Source organism: Anomaloglossus baeobatrachus, chromosome 2 (genome assembly GCF_048569485.1).
Source record: "Anomaloglossus baeobatrachus isolate aAnoBae1 chromosome 2, aAnoBae1.hap1, whole genome shotgun sequence".
Taxonomy (NCBI): domain Eukaryota; kingdom Metazoa; phylum Chordata; class Amphibia; order Anura; family Aromobatidae; genus Anomaloglossus; species Anomaloglossus baeobatrachus.
In genome coordinates this window covers 709538512-709553777 of record NC_134354.1, presented here as the reverse complement: position 1 = coordinate 709553777, position 15266 = coordinate 709538512, and the positions used below count along the sequence as shown (strand labels likewise).

General features: G+C 45.4%; 1 protein-coding gene across 1 annotated transcript in view; it reads left to right on the top strand.

Moving 5' to 3' along the window:
• The first annotated feature begins 212 nt into the window (after nt 1-212).
• Nucleotides 213-15266, top strand: part of FREM2 (FRAS1 related extracellular matrix 2) — a 374871-nt gene continuing 359817 nt past the window's right edge. The window contains exon 1 of the mRNA XM_075337311.1: nt 213-5251. Within this exon, the coding sequence (XP_075193426.1) occupies nt 256-5251 (4996 nt within the window). The 5' untranslated portion in view covers nt 213-255. The remainder of the gene's footprint in view (nt 5252-15266) is intronic.

The window sequence follows — 15266 nt, the reverse complement described above, 5'->3', positions numbered from 1 at the left end:
CGCAGTGTCCCGGTCTCCGGTGACAGGCAGCTGCTCGGCTCATTCACCTCCTCCCTGCAGGCGGCGGCACCAATAGCTTTCCCAGTGTCCGCTGCCTCCTCCCACTTGTTGCACTGGGACTCCCAGCAGATTGCAGAGTGACTGGGAGAAGCCCGGGGTGCAGGCTCAGGGAGGCAGAGCACTCACCGCTGCGATCTGCACCTAGATGACCCCGCAGGACAAGTGAAGCCGCTGCACCCACCTGCGACCCTCACCATGCGCCTGCTGCGGACCCCCAGGGTGCCAGTGCTGGGGCTATGCCTGCTGCTACTGCTGAGCGGAGACACATGGGCACAGAGGGGGGTGCTGGAAGCTGCACCCTTGACTTATGGACCTTTAGAAGAGGAGATCTTGGTGGCCAATAATGGGATCAGGGTGCCCTTTGGGAGGTCCGTGTACCTGGACCCTGTCCTGGACCTGGTGGTACAAGTGCAGCCTGGAGACAAGTGTCACATTAGTGTCCTCAGCAATGACCCTCTGTCCCAGGGCCCCGGGCAGCTCTCTCCTAACAGGTTCCCCTGTGAGTTTGGAGCTCGGGAGGTGAAGTACTCCCACCTGGGTGCCCGCAGTCCTGCCAGGGACAGGGTGAAGCTTCAGCTGCGGTACGACACCCAGAGCAGCACGGTGGTCATACCCTTCATGATCGAGGTGGAGGTGCTGTTCACCCAGCTGGAGGTGGTGACCAGGAACATGCCTCTGACAGTGGACAAGCTGCTGGGCACCAGTAACCCCATAGATAAGAAGGTCCTGGAGTTCACCTATGATAGGACTTTTGAAGTGTGCAGGATCACCCCACTGCTGGACCTTGCCGGATTGCCCAGGTATGGCAGGGTGGTGCACAGTGCTGGACATATGATGGATTGTGGGGAGTTTCTGCTGCAAGGGGTGCGCTACCAGCACACAGCTTCCACCCAGTCACCCAACAAGGACTATATCCCAATGTTGGTGGAGCTCCATGATAAAGTTGGGAATTTACTAAAGCAAGAACATTTCCAAATTTTGGTCAGGATCAAGCAAGGTTTGGAGAATACTCAGCCTAAGCCTAGCTTCATAGCAATGATGATGATGGAGGTGGATCAGTTTGTCATGACAGCCATCACTCCTGATATGTTGGCTGCAGAGGACTTGGAATCTGACCCTGGGGATCTAATATTTAATGTCACGTCTTCTTTTGGACCAGGACAAGGACAAATTGTAAGTACAGATGACCGAAACTTACCCATTACCTCCTTCTATCAGAGGGATCTACAGGAGTTTAGGATTGCTTATAAGCCTCCACCTGAGGACTCTGACAATGAGCGCATCTTTGAAGTAGAATTGGAGGTGGTGGACACTGAGGGGGCAGTATCTGAGCCCTTTGCATTTATGATTGTTGTCAAACCCATGAATACACTTGCACCTGTGGTGACACGCAACACTGGACAGCTTCTGTTTGAGGGGCAGTCACGACCCCTTTCTAGTGCCCAAAACTTACAAATCAGTGATGAGAATAATCTTGATGACGTTAAAGTGACTGTGCTGGATGGACTAAAGCATGGACAGTTATACCTGCTTGGTTCACCAGACGGTTCCAAATTTTTTACTGCTTCTGATCTGGACCAAAGTCGAGTCATTTATCAACACGATGGGAGTGACACTTACAGCGACAACATCATCTTTCGTATGACAGATGGACAGCACCAGGTAGAGTTCCTCTTTCCAATAACAGTTGTGCCAACTGATGATGAACCTCCGATAGTCAATGCCAACACAGGATTAATGATCTCCGAGAAAGAAGTGTCACCTGTGAATCCAGTCGTGTTGAGTGCAACAGATATTGACTCAGAAGACTCGACAATACGTTTCATATTGGACTTACCCTACTCAATACTTGGCCAAATAGTTTTGCGTCAATCTGAGATACCTCAAGACCTTTCAGAGTGGAAATTGTTACCTGAACTAAATCTTTATGAAAAGGAAGTAAAAGAGTGGACTCAGCAAGACATAATAGATGCTAAATTATATTACAAGCATATTGGACCACACAGCACTGTCCCAGTCATGGACCAACTGGTCTTTAGGGTCCAAGATGACAATGATCCTCCTAATCAATCTGGTGAACATACTTTTGTAGTAAAAATTAATCCCATAGATGACTTGCCTCCAGAATTGTACCAAGGTACCACCCTCAGGATGGTGGTACAGGAATATCATCTAACCCACTTTAGGAGAAAGTTCTTGCGATACACTGATTTGGACTCTGATGACCGGGACTTAAAATACACAGTGACTCTTCCTCCAACCGACACAGATGAAAACAACCCAGTTGTGATGGGATTTATAGTTCTTACAGAAAATCCAGACCAAGTTGTCACAGAGTTCACACAAGCCCAGGTGAACCATCACAAAATTGCCTACAAACCACCTGACTTGGAACTTGGCATTACTCCACGTGTAGTGCAGTTTCACTATATTGTAGAGGACATGTCTGGGAATACAGCTGAAGGGGATTTTACCATTTTTCTAGAGCCTGTGGACAACAAGCCCCCAAGTATTATTAATACGGGATTTACGGTGTTTGAACGAGGGAGTCACATTATCACTCCAGCAGAACTAGATGCCACAGATGCAGACACTGGCAAAGACAAAATTACATTCACCCTTACCCAATCTCCGAGACATGGCCAAGTACTGTATTCCAACCATGTGATGGATGTTGGTGAGGCATTTGTCTTGGATGACATTAAGCATGGAAGGATAAGCTATATGCACAGTGGTGAGGAGTCTGCAAGTGATTCTTGTACTCTTGATGTTAGTGATGGCGTGCATGTGCTTACAATCATCATTAAAATCACTGTGCGGCTAGTAGATGATGAAGTGCCTAGACTTATGCTACCTGCTGGAACCATTGGTTCCTATTTAGATGTCTTAGAAAGAAGCTCTGCTGAAATTACATCAAATGTCATTCAAGGCACTGATGCGGATACGGATGATCTCATGCTAACCTTCATTGTGGAAGACCCACCACTCTTTGGAGATATTTTGGTCAATGGCATCCGCGCTGAAAGATTTTCTCAAAGGGACATCATTGATGGTGCTGTTGTTTATTCTCACACATCTGGAGAAATTGGTTTGCAGAAAAAAGAAGACTCGTTCAATCTAACGTTATCTGACATGTCCGAGGAATGGACTGTTGGCGGTAATAGAGTTACTGGAGTTCGTGTTCAAGTGACCATCCTTCCACTGGATAATCAGCCGCCAATTGTTTCAGTGGGTGATCAATTCACAGTTATCGAAGGAGAAAAAAATGTGATTACGCCTTCACACTTAAAAGCTCGAGATGGGGACACTCCAAATGATGACATTCTTTGCACTATTGTAGTGCAGCCTACATCTGGATACCTTGAAAATATCTCACCGGCGCCAGGTTCTGAAAAATCTAGAGCAGGGACGTCTATTAGTGCCTTTACATTGAAAGATATTAGATTGGGACACATTTATTATGTACAGAGCATCCACAAAGGTGTAGAACCAGTTGAAGATAGGCTTACTTTCCACTGTTCAGATGGCATAAATTTTTCCCAAAAACATTTCTTGCCCATTGTTATCATACCAGCCAATGATGAAAAGCCAGAGGTCTTTATGAGAGAGTTTGTCGTTATGGAAGGAATGAGTCTCGTCATTGATATTCCAATACTAAATGGGGCAGATGCAGATATCCCAGCAGATGACCTTATCTTCTTCATCACAAAGCCACCAAAACATGGACATATTGTAAACCAGCTCACTAATGGCACTGTTATAGTTGATAGCTTCAGCTTGGATGACATCAAAGAAGGTTCCACCATCCTTTATGAACACGATGACTCCGAGACCAAAGAAGACAGCTTTGAGATCAAACTTTCTGATGGAAAACATTCTGTCGTCAAAACTGTTCTGATTATGATTATACCCGTAGATGATGAAACTCCAAGAATGACTATTAATGATGGACTGGAAATTGAAATTGAAGAAATAAAACTTATTAATAATAAAGTTTTAAAAGCAACAGATTTGGACTCGGATGACAAGACTTTAACCTATATACTACGCTATGGGCCTGGTCAAGGTCTCTTACAACGGAAAAGACCGAATGGTGGTCTTGAAAACATTACACTAGGTATGAACTTTACTCAGGATGAGGTGGACCGGGAATTAATACAGTACCATCACTTTGGCCAAGAGGGAATTCGCGATCTCTTCAAATTTGATGTTACGGATGGCATAAATCCCCTAATTGATAGATATTTTTATGTAACCGTTGGGGGCATCGATATGGTGTTTCCAGATGTGATTAGCAAAGGGGTATCCCTAAAAGAAGGAGGAAAGGTAACACTTACAACGGACTTGCTTAGCACGAGTGATCTCAACAGTCCTGATGAACATTTAATCTTCACCATCACTAGGGCTCCTGTACGTGGACATTTGGAGTGCACAGATCTTCCAGGGGTCCCTATCACATCATTCACCCAGTTGCAGTTAGCGGGTAACAAAATATATTACACCCATACGTCTGATGATGAAATAAAAATGGACAGCTTTGAATTTGAGGTTACTGATGGATACAACCCAGTTTTCCGCACATTTAGAATATCAATCACTGATGTTGATAATAAGAAGCCAGTTCTGACCATTCATGACTTGGCAGTGAGAGAGAGCGAGAACAAGTTGATCACCCCCTTTGAACTTACTGTGGAGGACAGAGATACCCGAGATAGACGGCTTAAATTTATCATCACGCAAGTGCCAATTCATGGGAAGATCCTATATAATAATACCAAAGCAGTTACCTCCTTTACAAAGCAGGATCTCAATGATAACCTTATCAGTTATAAACATGGTGGTACCGAGTCCACTGAGGACAGCTTCTCCTTCACTGTGACTGATGGAACCCACACTGACTTCTATGTGTTTCCTGACACTGTCTATGAGACCCGCCAACCCCAGATGATGAAGATTCGGATTATAGCTGTGGATAATGGGGTACCACAAATTGTAGTAAATAAGGGGGCCCCAACCCTGCGCATGCTGAGCACTGGTCATTTGGGCTTCTTGATCACCAATAAGGTCCTAAAAGCAGAGGACAGGGATAGCGCCCACATCTCTCTCCGCATCCGAATTACTCAAGGCCCCAGTCATGGATTCCTTATCAACTTGGACAAGGGGAACCACAGCATCAACCAGTTCACCCAAGGTAATCATTGTACTATCATTTGGTCCCATTTAGCTATGAAAGTATTTCAGTTATTGCTTTACTTTACTTTTAATTAGTTTGTGTCTATATTACTGAAATATTACTATGATCTGTGTTTTTTTCAGCATTTTTTACACAATTGTCATTTATACTCTGACATCCCGATTTCTAAACCATGGAAAAGTGTATTACACATTTATTTACTATGCGGTTATGCAGGTTTCATTCTAATTCTGTACACACTTTCTCTTAGATTTAGTTTTTACGGGGTTTTTTTGTTGTTGTTTTTAGGTTTTTTTATACACGGATATCCATTGGTTTCATTATTTTAAGGTGTTGCCCCATTTAGGTCATGTACAACATAAACAGTCTTGAGAAAGATTCCCAGGAACTGAAACGTTGCGATCACATATTATTAACCAGTAAAGGCTTTTCATTTTTGCAGTCCATGGAGTGTGGCTTTCATAATTTTTTCTCTAATTTACAACATACCCACAGGATATGCCATAAATGTGCAGTAGACGTGTGTCCCAACAGTGGCACCTGCATAACCTAGAGAACATGGCACCCAGAACATATTCTCATGCACTGGAGAGGTGGCCACACATGCAGTGGGCCCAGAGTCTATCACACATTATCGAATAGACAAGCACAATAGGGTCTTACCCAAAAACTAGAGGGCTGGTCGCTCACCTTGTGTGGTTCTGGGACACACAACCAGTAACGCAGGTGTAGAGCAGCTGCCACAGAGTCCACATACCCTGAGGCCAAACGAGAAGTAGTTGGACCAGAATAAAAATGTGGAAGAAGAACCCCGCTGCTGCAGACAAATATAGATCCAGGTGTATCCGGTATATTAGATCTACATTGGTCTGCAGCAGCGCGATTCTTCTTCCACGTTTTTATTCAAGTTCCGATACAGATCAGACATTTATGAAATACTTTAATGATAAAAACATTGCCTTGTTAAATTAAGTAGCAAAATCAATGGGTTGTCCTGTTCCATCAAGGTGCTAAGTACTGTACCTTTATTCAGACATAGTTTTGTGTTACAGCTCCGTATGACCTCTACATTGTGTCAGCAATATTCTAGGGATTTTGTTTGCACCTCCATAGGCTTCTATTTTCATGCCTGTTGGATTAGGTATAAATGGAAAAAAATATGTGAAATGCCCCAGAACTGCTTTTGAACTGATCCAAACACAGCAGATTTTTGGGCAACAAATCAATCACCACTAGTGATGAGCGAATAGTAACTATTTGGGTTTGGATTATTCGTAAGGAAGCCTAAAGTACTATTCTATTTGTCACGAATAACGAACCTAATGCAAGTCAATGGAGAACCTGAGCATTATTCTTGAAGATTTCCAGGTTCCATTGACTCGCATTAGGTTCGTTATTCATGACGAATACCGGAATAGTACTTTGGGATTCGTTATGAATAATCCTAACCCAAATAGTTACTATTCTCTCATCACTAATCCCCACTTTTCACCTCTAACGCACATCAAATTGATAGCCACCTGTTTATCCAAGTGAGATGTTACTGTGGATTCACTGGGAATTTTACCCCTCTTAGGCCGCTTTCACACCGCATTCGGATCTCCATTCAGTGGTCCCGTTGGGGCCTCCGTCCGAACCCCATGCAAAACAGGTTTCAGACATATGCCAACAGTGCCATTGACTATAATGGTGCAAACGGAGTCACCGTATGCTCCGTCATGCACCATTTTCGGGAGAATACCCTTACTGGAGGCGGACACCCAAATGTAGTAGTCTGCGCCTGGGTGTCCGCCTCCAGTAAGCGTGTACTCCCAAAAATGGTGCACGACAGAGCATACTATTATTGTCAGTTACCCTGTCGGCGCATACGTTCGAAACCCGTTTTGCGGGGGGGTTCAGATGGAAGCCCCGATGGAACCTCTGAATGGAGATCGGAACGCAGTCTGAAAGCGGCAGCAAAGGTCAGATTCTGTACAGAAAATTTTGGAGCATGTAGACAATTGCTAAAATGTCATTTATATGCCGTCAACTATTTTCCACAGCAGATATTGCATGTAGCTCTGCCATCTCATGGACTCACTCTTAAGGCCGCTTTACATGCTGCGATATCGTTGCCGATATCTCTAGCGTGCGTACCCGCCCCCCATCGGTTGTGCGACAAGGGAAAATCGCTGCCCGTGGTGCAAAACATCTCTCAGACCCGTCACACTACTTACCTGCCTAGCGACGTTGCTGTGACCGGCGAACTAAGGGTTTCTAAGGGGGCGGTTCGTACGGCGTCACAGCGACGTCACTAAGCGGCCGCCAAATAGAAGCGGAGGGGCGGAGATGAGCGGGACGTAACATCCCGCCCACCTCCTTCCTTCCGCATTGCCGGCGGCCGCAGGTAAGGTGAGGTTCCTCGTTCCTGCGGTGTCACACATAGTGATGTGTGCTGCCGCAGGAACGACGAACTACATCGTACACGCAGCAGCAACGATAATTGGGAATAGGGGGGATGTCACCGATGAGTGATTTTGCACGTTTTTGCGACGATTCAAAATCGCTCATAGGTGTCACACGCAACGACATCGCTAAAGCGGACGGATGTGCGTCACAAATTCCGTGACCCCAACGAGATCGCTTGAGTGATGTCGTAGTGTGTAAAGCGGCCTTTAGGCCTCATTCACACCTTAGTTTTCCGTGTACATGTTGTATCGGTGGTTTCCACTGAAATGATATGTACACATTATAGTCTATGAGGCAAGTTCTTTCAGAGACTGAGTGGTCACAAATCAAATCTCTCAATGCAAGACTATGGGTCCGTGAAAATCACTGACCGCACACAGTTGTCATCTGTCTACAATCTGTCTTCTGTCCGGTTTTAGCATTGTAATGGGTAGGAGACGCTTTGCAGTTTATTTTTTCAGCAAATGAGAAAATACTGATCATAAATAAAAAGTGACACTGATGAAAAGGGTCAGGCTTACATTTTTCAGATCCCCTGATCTCTGTGTGATGTCTGTGTGTGTACAACATATACATGTGTGCAGCTTAGTGGAGCATACTTCTGGCCTCAGGCCTCTTTCACACATCAGTTTTTTGCCATCAGTCACAATCTGTTGAATTTAGAATAAAACGGATCCTGCGCTGGATCCGTTTTATTCTGACTTTGACTTGTATTAGCGACGGATTGCGACGAATGGCCTCACGTTACATCCGTTGTACGACGGATCCGTCAAAAAAAGTGTGTCTGTAGGACGGAGACGACGTCCACAGTAAAGTTTTTTTTGTGTGCGTTTAAAAAAAACGGACAGCGACGGATCCGTCGCCGTCCGTTGTTTGGTGTAATGGAGGCCTATGGGCGCAGGATCTGTCGTAATCCGTCAATACCAAATTACCTTTGGCAGGAAAAAAGTGGTACGATGGATCCGTTTTTTTACAGGGATCCATCGCATCACTTTTACCACAATCTGCGAAGGATCCGTCGCATCAGTCACAAAACAGATTGTGACTGATGGAAAAAAACTGATGTGTGAGTTATTCACACTTTAGTGATTTTTTTTCATATCTTCTGTGAAGCAGACACGTTTTCACCAGTGTGCTGGATCTGCTTTTCATTCCTTATTTGCTTCTTATGTCCATTTTTACCATTTAGTATCATCTGTTAATTTCATAAAAATGAAACCTGATGGAGATCTGCCATATTTTTCCTACCAATTAGTAACTGAAAAATGGAAAGCACAGAGATGGCATTCATTGGTCGCCAAAATTGGACCAATGTAGAACATGTAATAAAAAAAGATGATAGACACTGACTTGTAAATGAACAAAGCCTTAAGGCCCCGTTACTTGCAACGACATCGCTAACGAGATGTCGTTGGGGTCATGGAATTCGTGACGCACATCCGGCCTCGTTAGCGACGTCGTTGCATGTGACACGTACGAGCGACCGCTAACGATCAAAAATACTCACCTTATCGTTGATCGTTGACACGTCGTTCTAATCCCAAATATCGTTGCTGTTGCAGGACGCAGGTTGTTCGTCGTTCCTGAGTCAGCACACATCGCTACGTGTGACACCCCGGAAACGACGAACAGCAATGTACCCGTGTCCTGCCTGCAACGAGGTGGGCGTGACTTTCATGCGGCTGCTCTCCACCCCTCCTCTTCTATTGGACGCTTGCCGTGTGACGTCGCTGTGACGCCGCATGAACCGCCACCTTAGAAAAGAGGCCGTTCGCCGCCCACAGCAACCTCGCTAGGAAGGTAAGTACGTGTGACGGTTTCTAGCGATGTTGTGTGCCACGGGCAACGATTTGCCCGTGACGCACAAACGACGGGGGCAGGTGCTTTCACAAGCGATATCACTAGCGATGTCGCTGTGTGTAAAGCCCCCTTTAGGCTCACTCAGATGTCAACTTTTCATGTACGAGTCTTATGCTTGTGTTTCACGGATACCACTAGTACCTCTAATAGTTTATTGGATAGTTCACATACCTGATTTTTTTCCTCAGACTGAGTGCAAAATTGCTGACAAAGAAATATTGATCTGTCAGATCAAAATTGTCAATGCAAGTCTATGAAAATATTGGACAGTATTCTGATGCCATCCATGTGCTGCATATTTTTCATGGACTAATAGATAGGATAAGCCGGACAAATAATTTTCATCCCATCAGAGAAAAACTGATTAAACTGATGAAAATCGCTGATGAAACTCGGTACATCATAAAAACTGAGGCCTTAGGGTAACACGAGCATATGGCGTTCGATAAGAGAGAATCGGATGCGATATGTTAATGACTCTTGGCCCAAACTCTTCTGCGAGCGTGAGCTGAGTGTTGTTTCACAGCAATCCGGTTCCCTCGCATGCGAGAACTGGAGCACAGGTACAGAAAAGGAGAGATTAATTCCTCCATCTTCTTAATTGCCTGTCTCTGTATAGCGTACCGTACTGATGACATCCGAGTGCAGTCGAATCTCTCACTCGCTCTCATAGACTTGTATGGGTGCCAGTGAGACAAGAAACGCTGCCAATCACAGCATGTTGCGATTTTTTTACTCATGCCGAGTCTAGAAAAAAATCACAGAGCTGCTCTGCCTCATTGACTAACATAGGTCTGAGTGCAATGCGAGATTTGTTCATATTACACTCTTCTGATTTAAACACTATAGTGAGTGAGGCCTTAGGCAGATATACAGTATATCCCAGCTCTTCCATTCATGTACATATACCTGGGAAGTCTTTCCATTCAGGACTTTAGAACAGCTGGTTTAGGAGCCATGTACTGTTATAGGTAATATGCCTTTCTTAGTACGACCTCTGGACCATCACCTATCGGGATAATGAGTCCACTGACTCCCTCTAACCAAATCCACCAACAATTTGTATCCTGTCCATTAATGTATACTGGCGTAAGGCTACATACATTCAGATATCTGTGTCTTATTTTTACATCCATGTGTCAACCACACAGCCTCCTTTTTTGTCTCTGTGCGCCATCCTTTTTTTTTTTCTTCAGTCTAGACCACATATGTCATCTCTGGCCCATTATTCTGTATGGAAGGCTATGTGGGGCCCATTATACTGTATGGAGGACGATGTGGGCCAATTATTCTGTATGGAAGGCTATGTGGGGCCCATTATTCTCTTTGAAAGACTATGTGGGCCAATTATTCTGTATGGAGGGCTATGGGTGATTCATTATTCTGTATTGGGGTGCTATGTGGGGCCCATTATTCTGTATGGAGGAGTATGTGGGGCCCATTATTCTGTATGGAGGAGTATGTGGGGCCCATTATTCTGTATGGAGGAGTATGTGGGGCCCATTATTCTGTATGGAGGAGTATGTGGGGCCCATTATTCTGTATGGATGAGTATGTGGGGCCCAGTATTCTGTATGGAGGGCTATGGATGACTCATTATTCTGTATGGGGGGCTATATGGGGCCCATTATTCTGTATGGAGGACTATGTGAGGCACATTATTCTGTATGGAGGACTATGTGGGGCCCATTATTCTGTATGGAGGGCTATATGGGGCACATTATTCTGTATGGAGGACTATGTGGGGCCCATTATTCTGTATGGAGGACTATGTGGGGCCCATTATTCTGTATGGAGGACTATGTGAGACACATTATTCTGTATGGGGGGGGCTATGTGGGGCCCATTATTCTGTATGGAGGACTATGTGAGGCACATTATTCTGTATGGGGGGGGCTATGTTGGGCACATTATTCTGTATGAAGGACTATGTGGGGCACATTATTCTGTATGGAGGGCTATGTTGGGCCCATTATTCTGTATGGAGGACTATGTGGGGCACATTATTCTGTATGGAGGGCTATGTGGGGCCCATTATTCTGTATGGAGGACTATGTGAGGCACATTATTCTGTATGGGGGGGGCTATGTGGGGCACATTATTCTGTATGGAGGACTATGTGAGGCACATTATTCTGTATGGGGGGGGCTATGTGGGGCACATTATTCTGTATGGAGGACTATGTGGGGCACATTATTCTGTATGGGGGGCTATGTGGGGCACATTATTCTGTATGGAGGACTATGTGGGGCACATTATTTTATATGGAGGGCTATGTGGGGCCCAGTATTCTGTATGAAGAACTATGGGTGACTCATTATTCTGTATGGGGGGCTATGTGAGACACATTATTCTATATGGGGGGCTATATGGGGCACATTATTCTGTATGGAGGACTATGTGGGGTACATTATTTTGTATGGAGGGCTATGTGGGCCCATTATTTTGTATGAAGGGCTATGTGGGGTCCATTAATCTATGTGAGGCCTATTATTCAGTATGGAGAACTATGTGGGGCCCATTATTCTTTTTGGAGGACTTTGTGGGGCACATTATTTTGTATGGAGAACTATGTGGGGCCCACTATTCTGTATGGAGGGCTATGTGGAGCCCAATATTTTGCATGGAATGTCCATTATTTTTATGGAGGGCTATGTGGTGTACATTATTCTGTATGGAGTACTATGTGGGGCCCATTAACCTGTATGGAGAGTTATGTGGGGCCCATTATTCTGTATGGAGGACTATGTGAATCCCATTATTGCGTATGGAGGACTATCTGGGGCCCATTATTCTGTATGGAGAACTAACTGGGGCCTGCGACTAGGTTGGCCTGTGACTGTCCAAATGTTTAACTTTGGCCCTCTGACTATTTGAGTTTGACATCCCTGGTCTAGAGTGTCTGAACTTTTGTATCCATTGACTCTTAGCAATGCTATCAGTTAGGGTACTTTCACACATCCGGATTTTTGCTCTGCGGCACAATACGGCGTTCTGCAGAAAAACCGCAACCGGCTTTTGTAACGCCGATTGCGGTTTTTTTTGCATTGACTTACATTAGTGCCGCATTGTGCCGTAGGGGCTTGCGTTCGGTCCGGTTTTTGCCGCATGCGGCAGATTTAGCCGATGCGGCGGCCGGATCGAACGTACCCTGCAACGTTTTTTGCTCCGGCAAAAAACACCGCATCGCGCCGCATCCGGCCGCTGCGGCGCATTTTTCAATGCATCCCTATGGAGGCCGGATGCGGCGCGATGCGGAAAAAACCGCATCCGGTCGCCGCATGCGGTATTTTCCACTGCGCATGCTCAGTAGCATGCCGCAACCGGAAAAAACCGGACCGGCCGCATGTAAAAACTGATGCAAAGGATGCGGTGTTTTCACCGCATCCGTTGCATAGTTTTCACAGCCGGATTGAGCCGCAGGGCTCAAACCGGATGTGTGAAAGTAGCCTTAAAGACAGGGGAAACTTGAAATGAACTCTGAAGTACAAAGTTTGTCTTCTAATTTTCATACATTTAAAGGATGTTCATAGACTTTAATGGTGCAGTCTGGTCTGCAAAACAGAAGAGAATTGGACATGATCTGAGCCTCATGGATCTGAGACACGAACACGTTTTTCAAAAGGATGTGAGCATGGCTCAATAAAACTGTATGGGTCCGTGTGCTGTCTTTTTAAAGCCGGACAGCACACCGATGTGTAGAGTGTATGGGCGGCTTGGACGTTGCAACATCGCACATGCTATGTTGATGGGGTCAAATCGAAAGTGACGCATATCCGGCGTCACTTTCGACATCGTACTGTGTAAATGCTAGATGATACGATGAACGAGCGCAAAAACGTCGTTATCGTATCATCGTTGCATTCACCGACATTTCCATAATGCCGGTGCAGCGACAGGTACGATGTTGTTCCTCGTTCCTGTGGCAGCGCACATCGCTGTGTGTGAAGCCGCAGGAGCGTGGAACATCTTCTACCTGCCTCCCGGCTTCAATGAGAAGGAAGGAGGTGGGCGGGAGGTTTACATCCTGCTCATCTCCGCCCCTCCGCCGCTATTGGCCGCCTGCCGTGTGACGTCGCTATGACGCCGCACGACCCTCCCCCTTAGGAAGGAGGCGGGTCGTCGGCCAGAGCGACGGTCGCAGGGCAGGTGAGTGCATGTGAAGCTGGCGTAGCGATAATTTTCGCAACGCCAGCTATCACAAGATATCGTACCTGCGACGAGGGCGGGAACTATCGCGTGCGACATCGCAGCATCGGCTTGCGATGTTGCAACGTGCAAAGCCCGCCTATGTGTGAATGTAGCCTTACAGAATGAGTTATACCAGCAGATGGCCATTTTGGTTAACACTTATCTTTCTAAACACAGATATACAGTGAAGGAAATAATTATTTGATCCCTTGCTGCTTTTGTAAGTTTGCCCACTGACAAAAGACATGAACAGTCAATGATTTTAAGGGTAGGTTAGTTTTAACAGTGAGAGATAGAATATCCAAAATAAATTTCAGAAAATCACATTGTATAAATTATATAAATTTATTTGCATTTTGCGGAGAGAAATAAGTATTTGATCCCTCTGGCAAACAAGAATTAATACTTGGCACAGCAGTCAGGCTTTTTTGTAGTTGATGATGAGGTTTGCGCACATGTCAGGAGGAATTTTGCTCCACTCCTCTTTGCAGATCATCTCTAAATCATTAAGATTTTGAGGCTGTCGCTTGGCAACTCGGAGCTTCAGCTCCCTCCATAAGTTTTCTCTGGGATTAAGGTCTGGAGACTGGCTAGGCAACTACATGTCCTTAAGTGCTTCTTTTTGAGCCATTCCTTTGTTGCCTTGGCTGTATGTTTTGGGTCATTTTAGTGTTGGAAGACCCAACCATGACCCATTTTTAATGTCCTTGTGGAGGGAAGGACGTTGTCACTTAGGATTTTACAGTACATGGCTCCATCCATTGTCCCATTTTTGTGGTGAAGTAGTCCTGTGCTCTTAATAGAGAAACACCTCCAAATCATTGTTTCCACCTCCATGCTTGACAGTAGGGATGGTGTTCTTTGGGTCATAGGCAGCATTTCTCTTCCTCCAAACACAGCGAGTTGAGTTGAGGGCAAAGAGCTCAATTTTGTCTCGTCTGACCACAGCACCTTCTCCCAATCACTCACAGAATCATCCCGGTGTTTGTTGGCAAACGACCTGCACATATGCCTTCTTGAGCAGTGGGACTTTGCGAGCACTGCAGGATTTTAATCCATTATGGCGTAATGTGTAATCAATGGTTTTCTTGGTGACAGTGGTTCCAGCTGCCTTGAGATCATTAACTAGTCCCACCTTTGTAGTTTTAGGATGATCTCTCACCTTCCTCATGATTCTGGATACCCCATGAGGTGAGATTGCATGGAGCCCGAGATCGATGTTGATTGACGCTCATTTTGTATTTCTTCCATTTTCTTACTATTGCACCAAGAGTTGTCTCCTGAGAGAGAGAGAAAGGGGATCCTGACAATGCCACACGCAAACGCATGTTGCCGCAAGTCCATTGACATTGCATTGAGCAGACAACGGATCCGGTAACATGCGTTTTGCGTTTTTTTGCCGACCGGCAGAAAAATGCTATTGTGAAACCAGCCTAAGGCTGCTTTCACACATCCGGTTTTTCTTCTGCGGCACAATCCGGCACTTTGCAGGAAAATCGCAACCGTTTTTTTT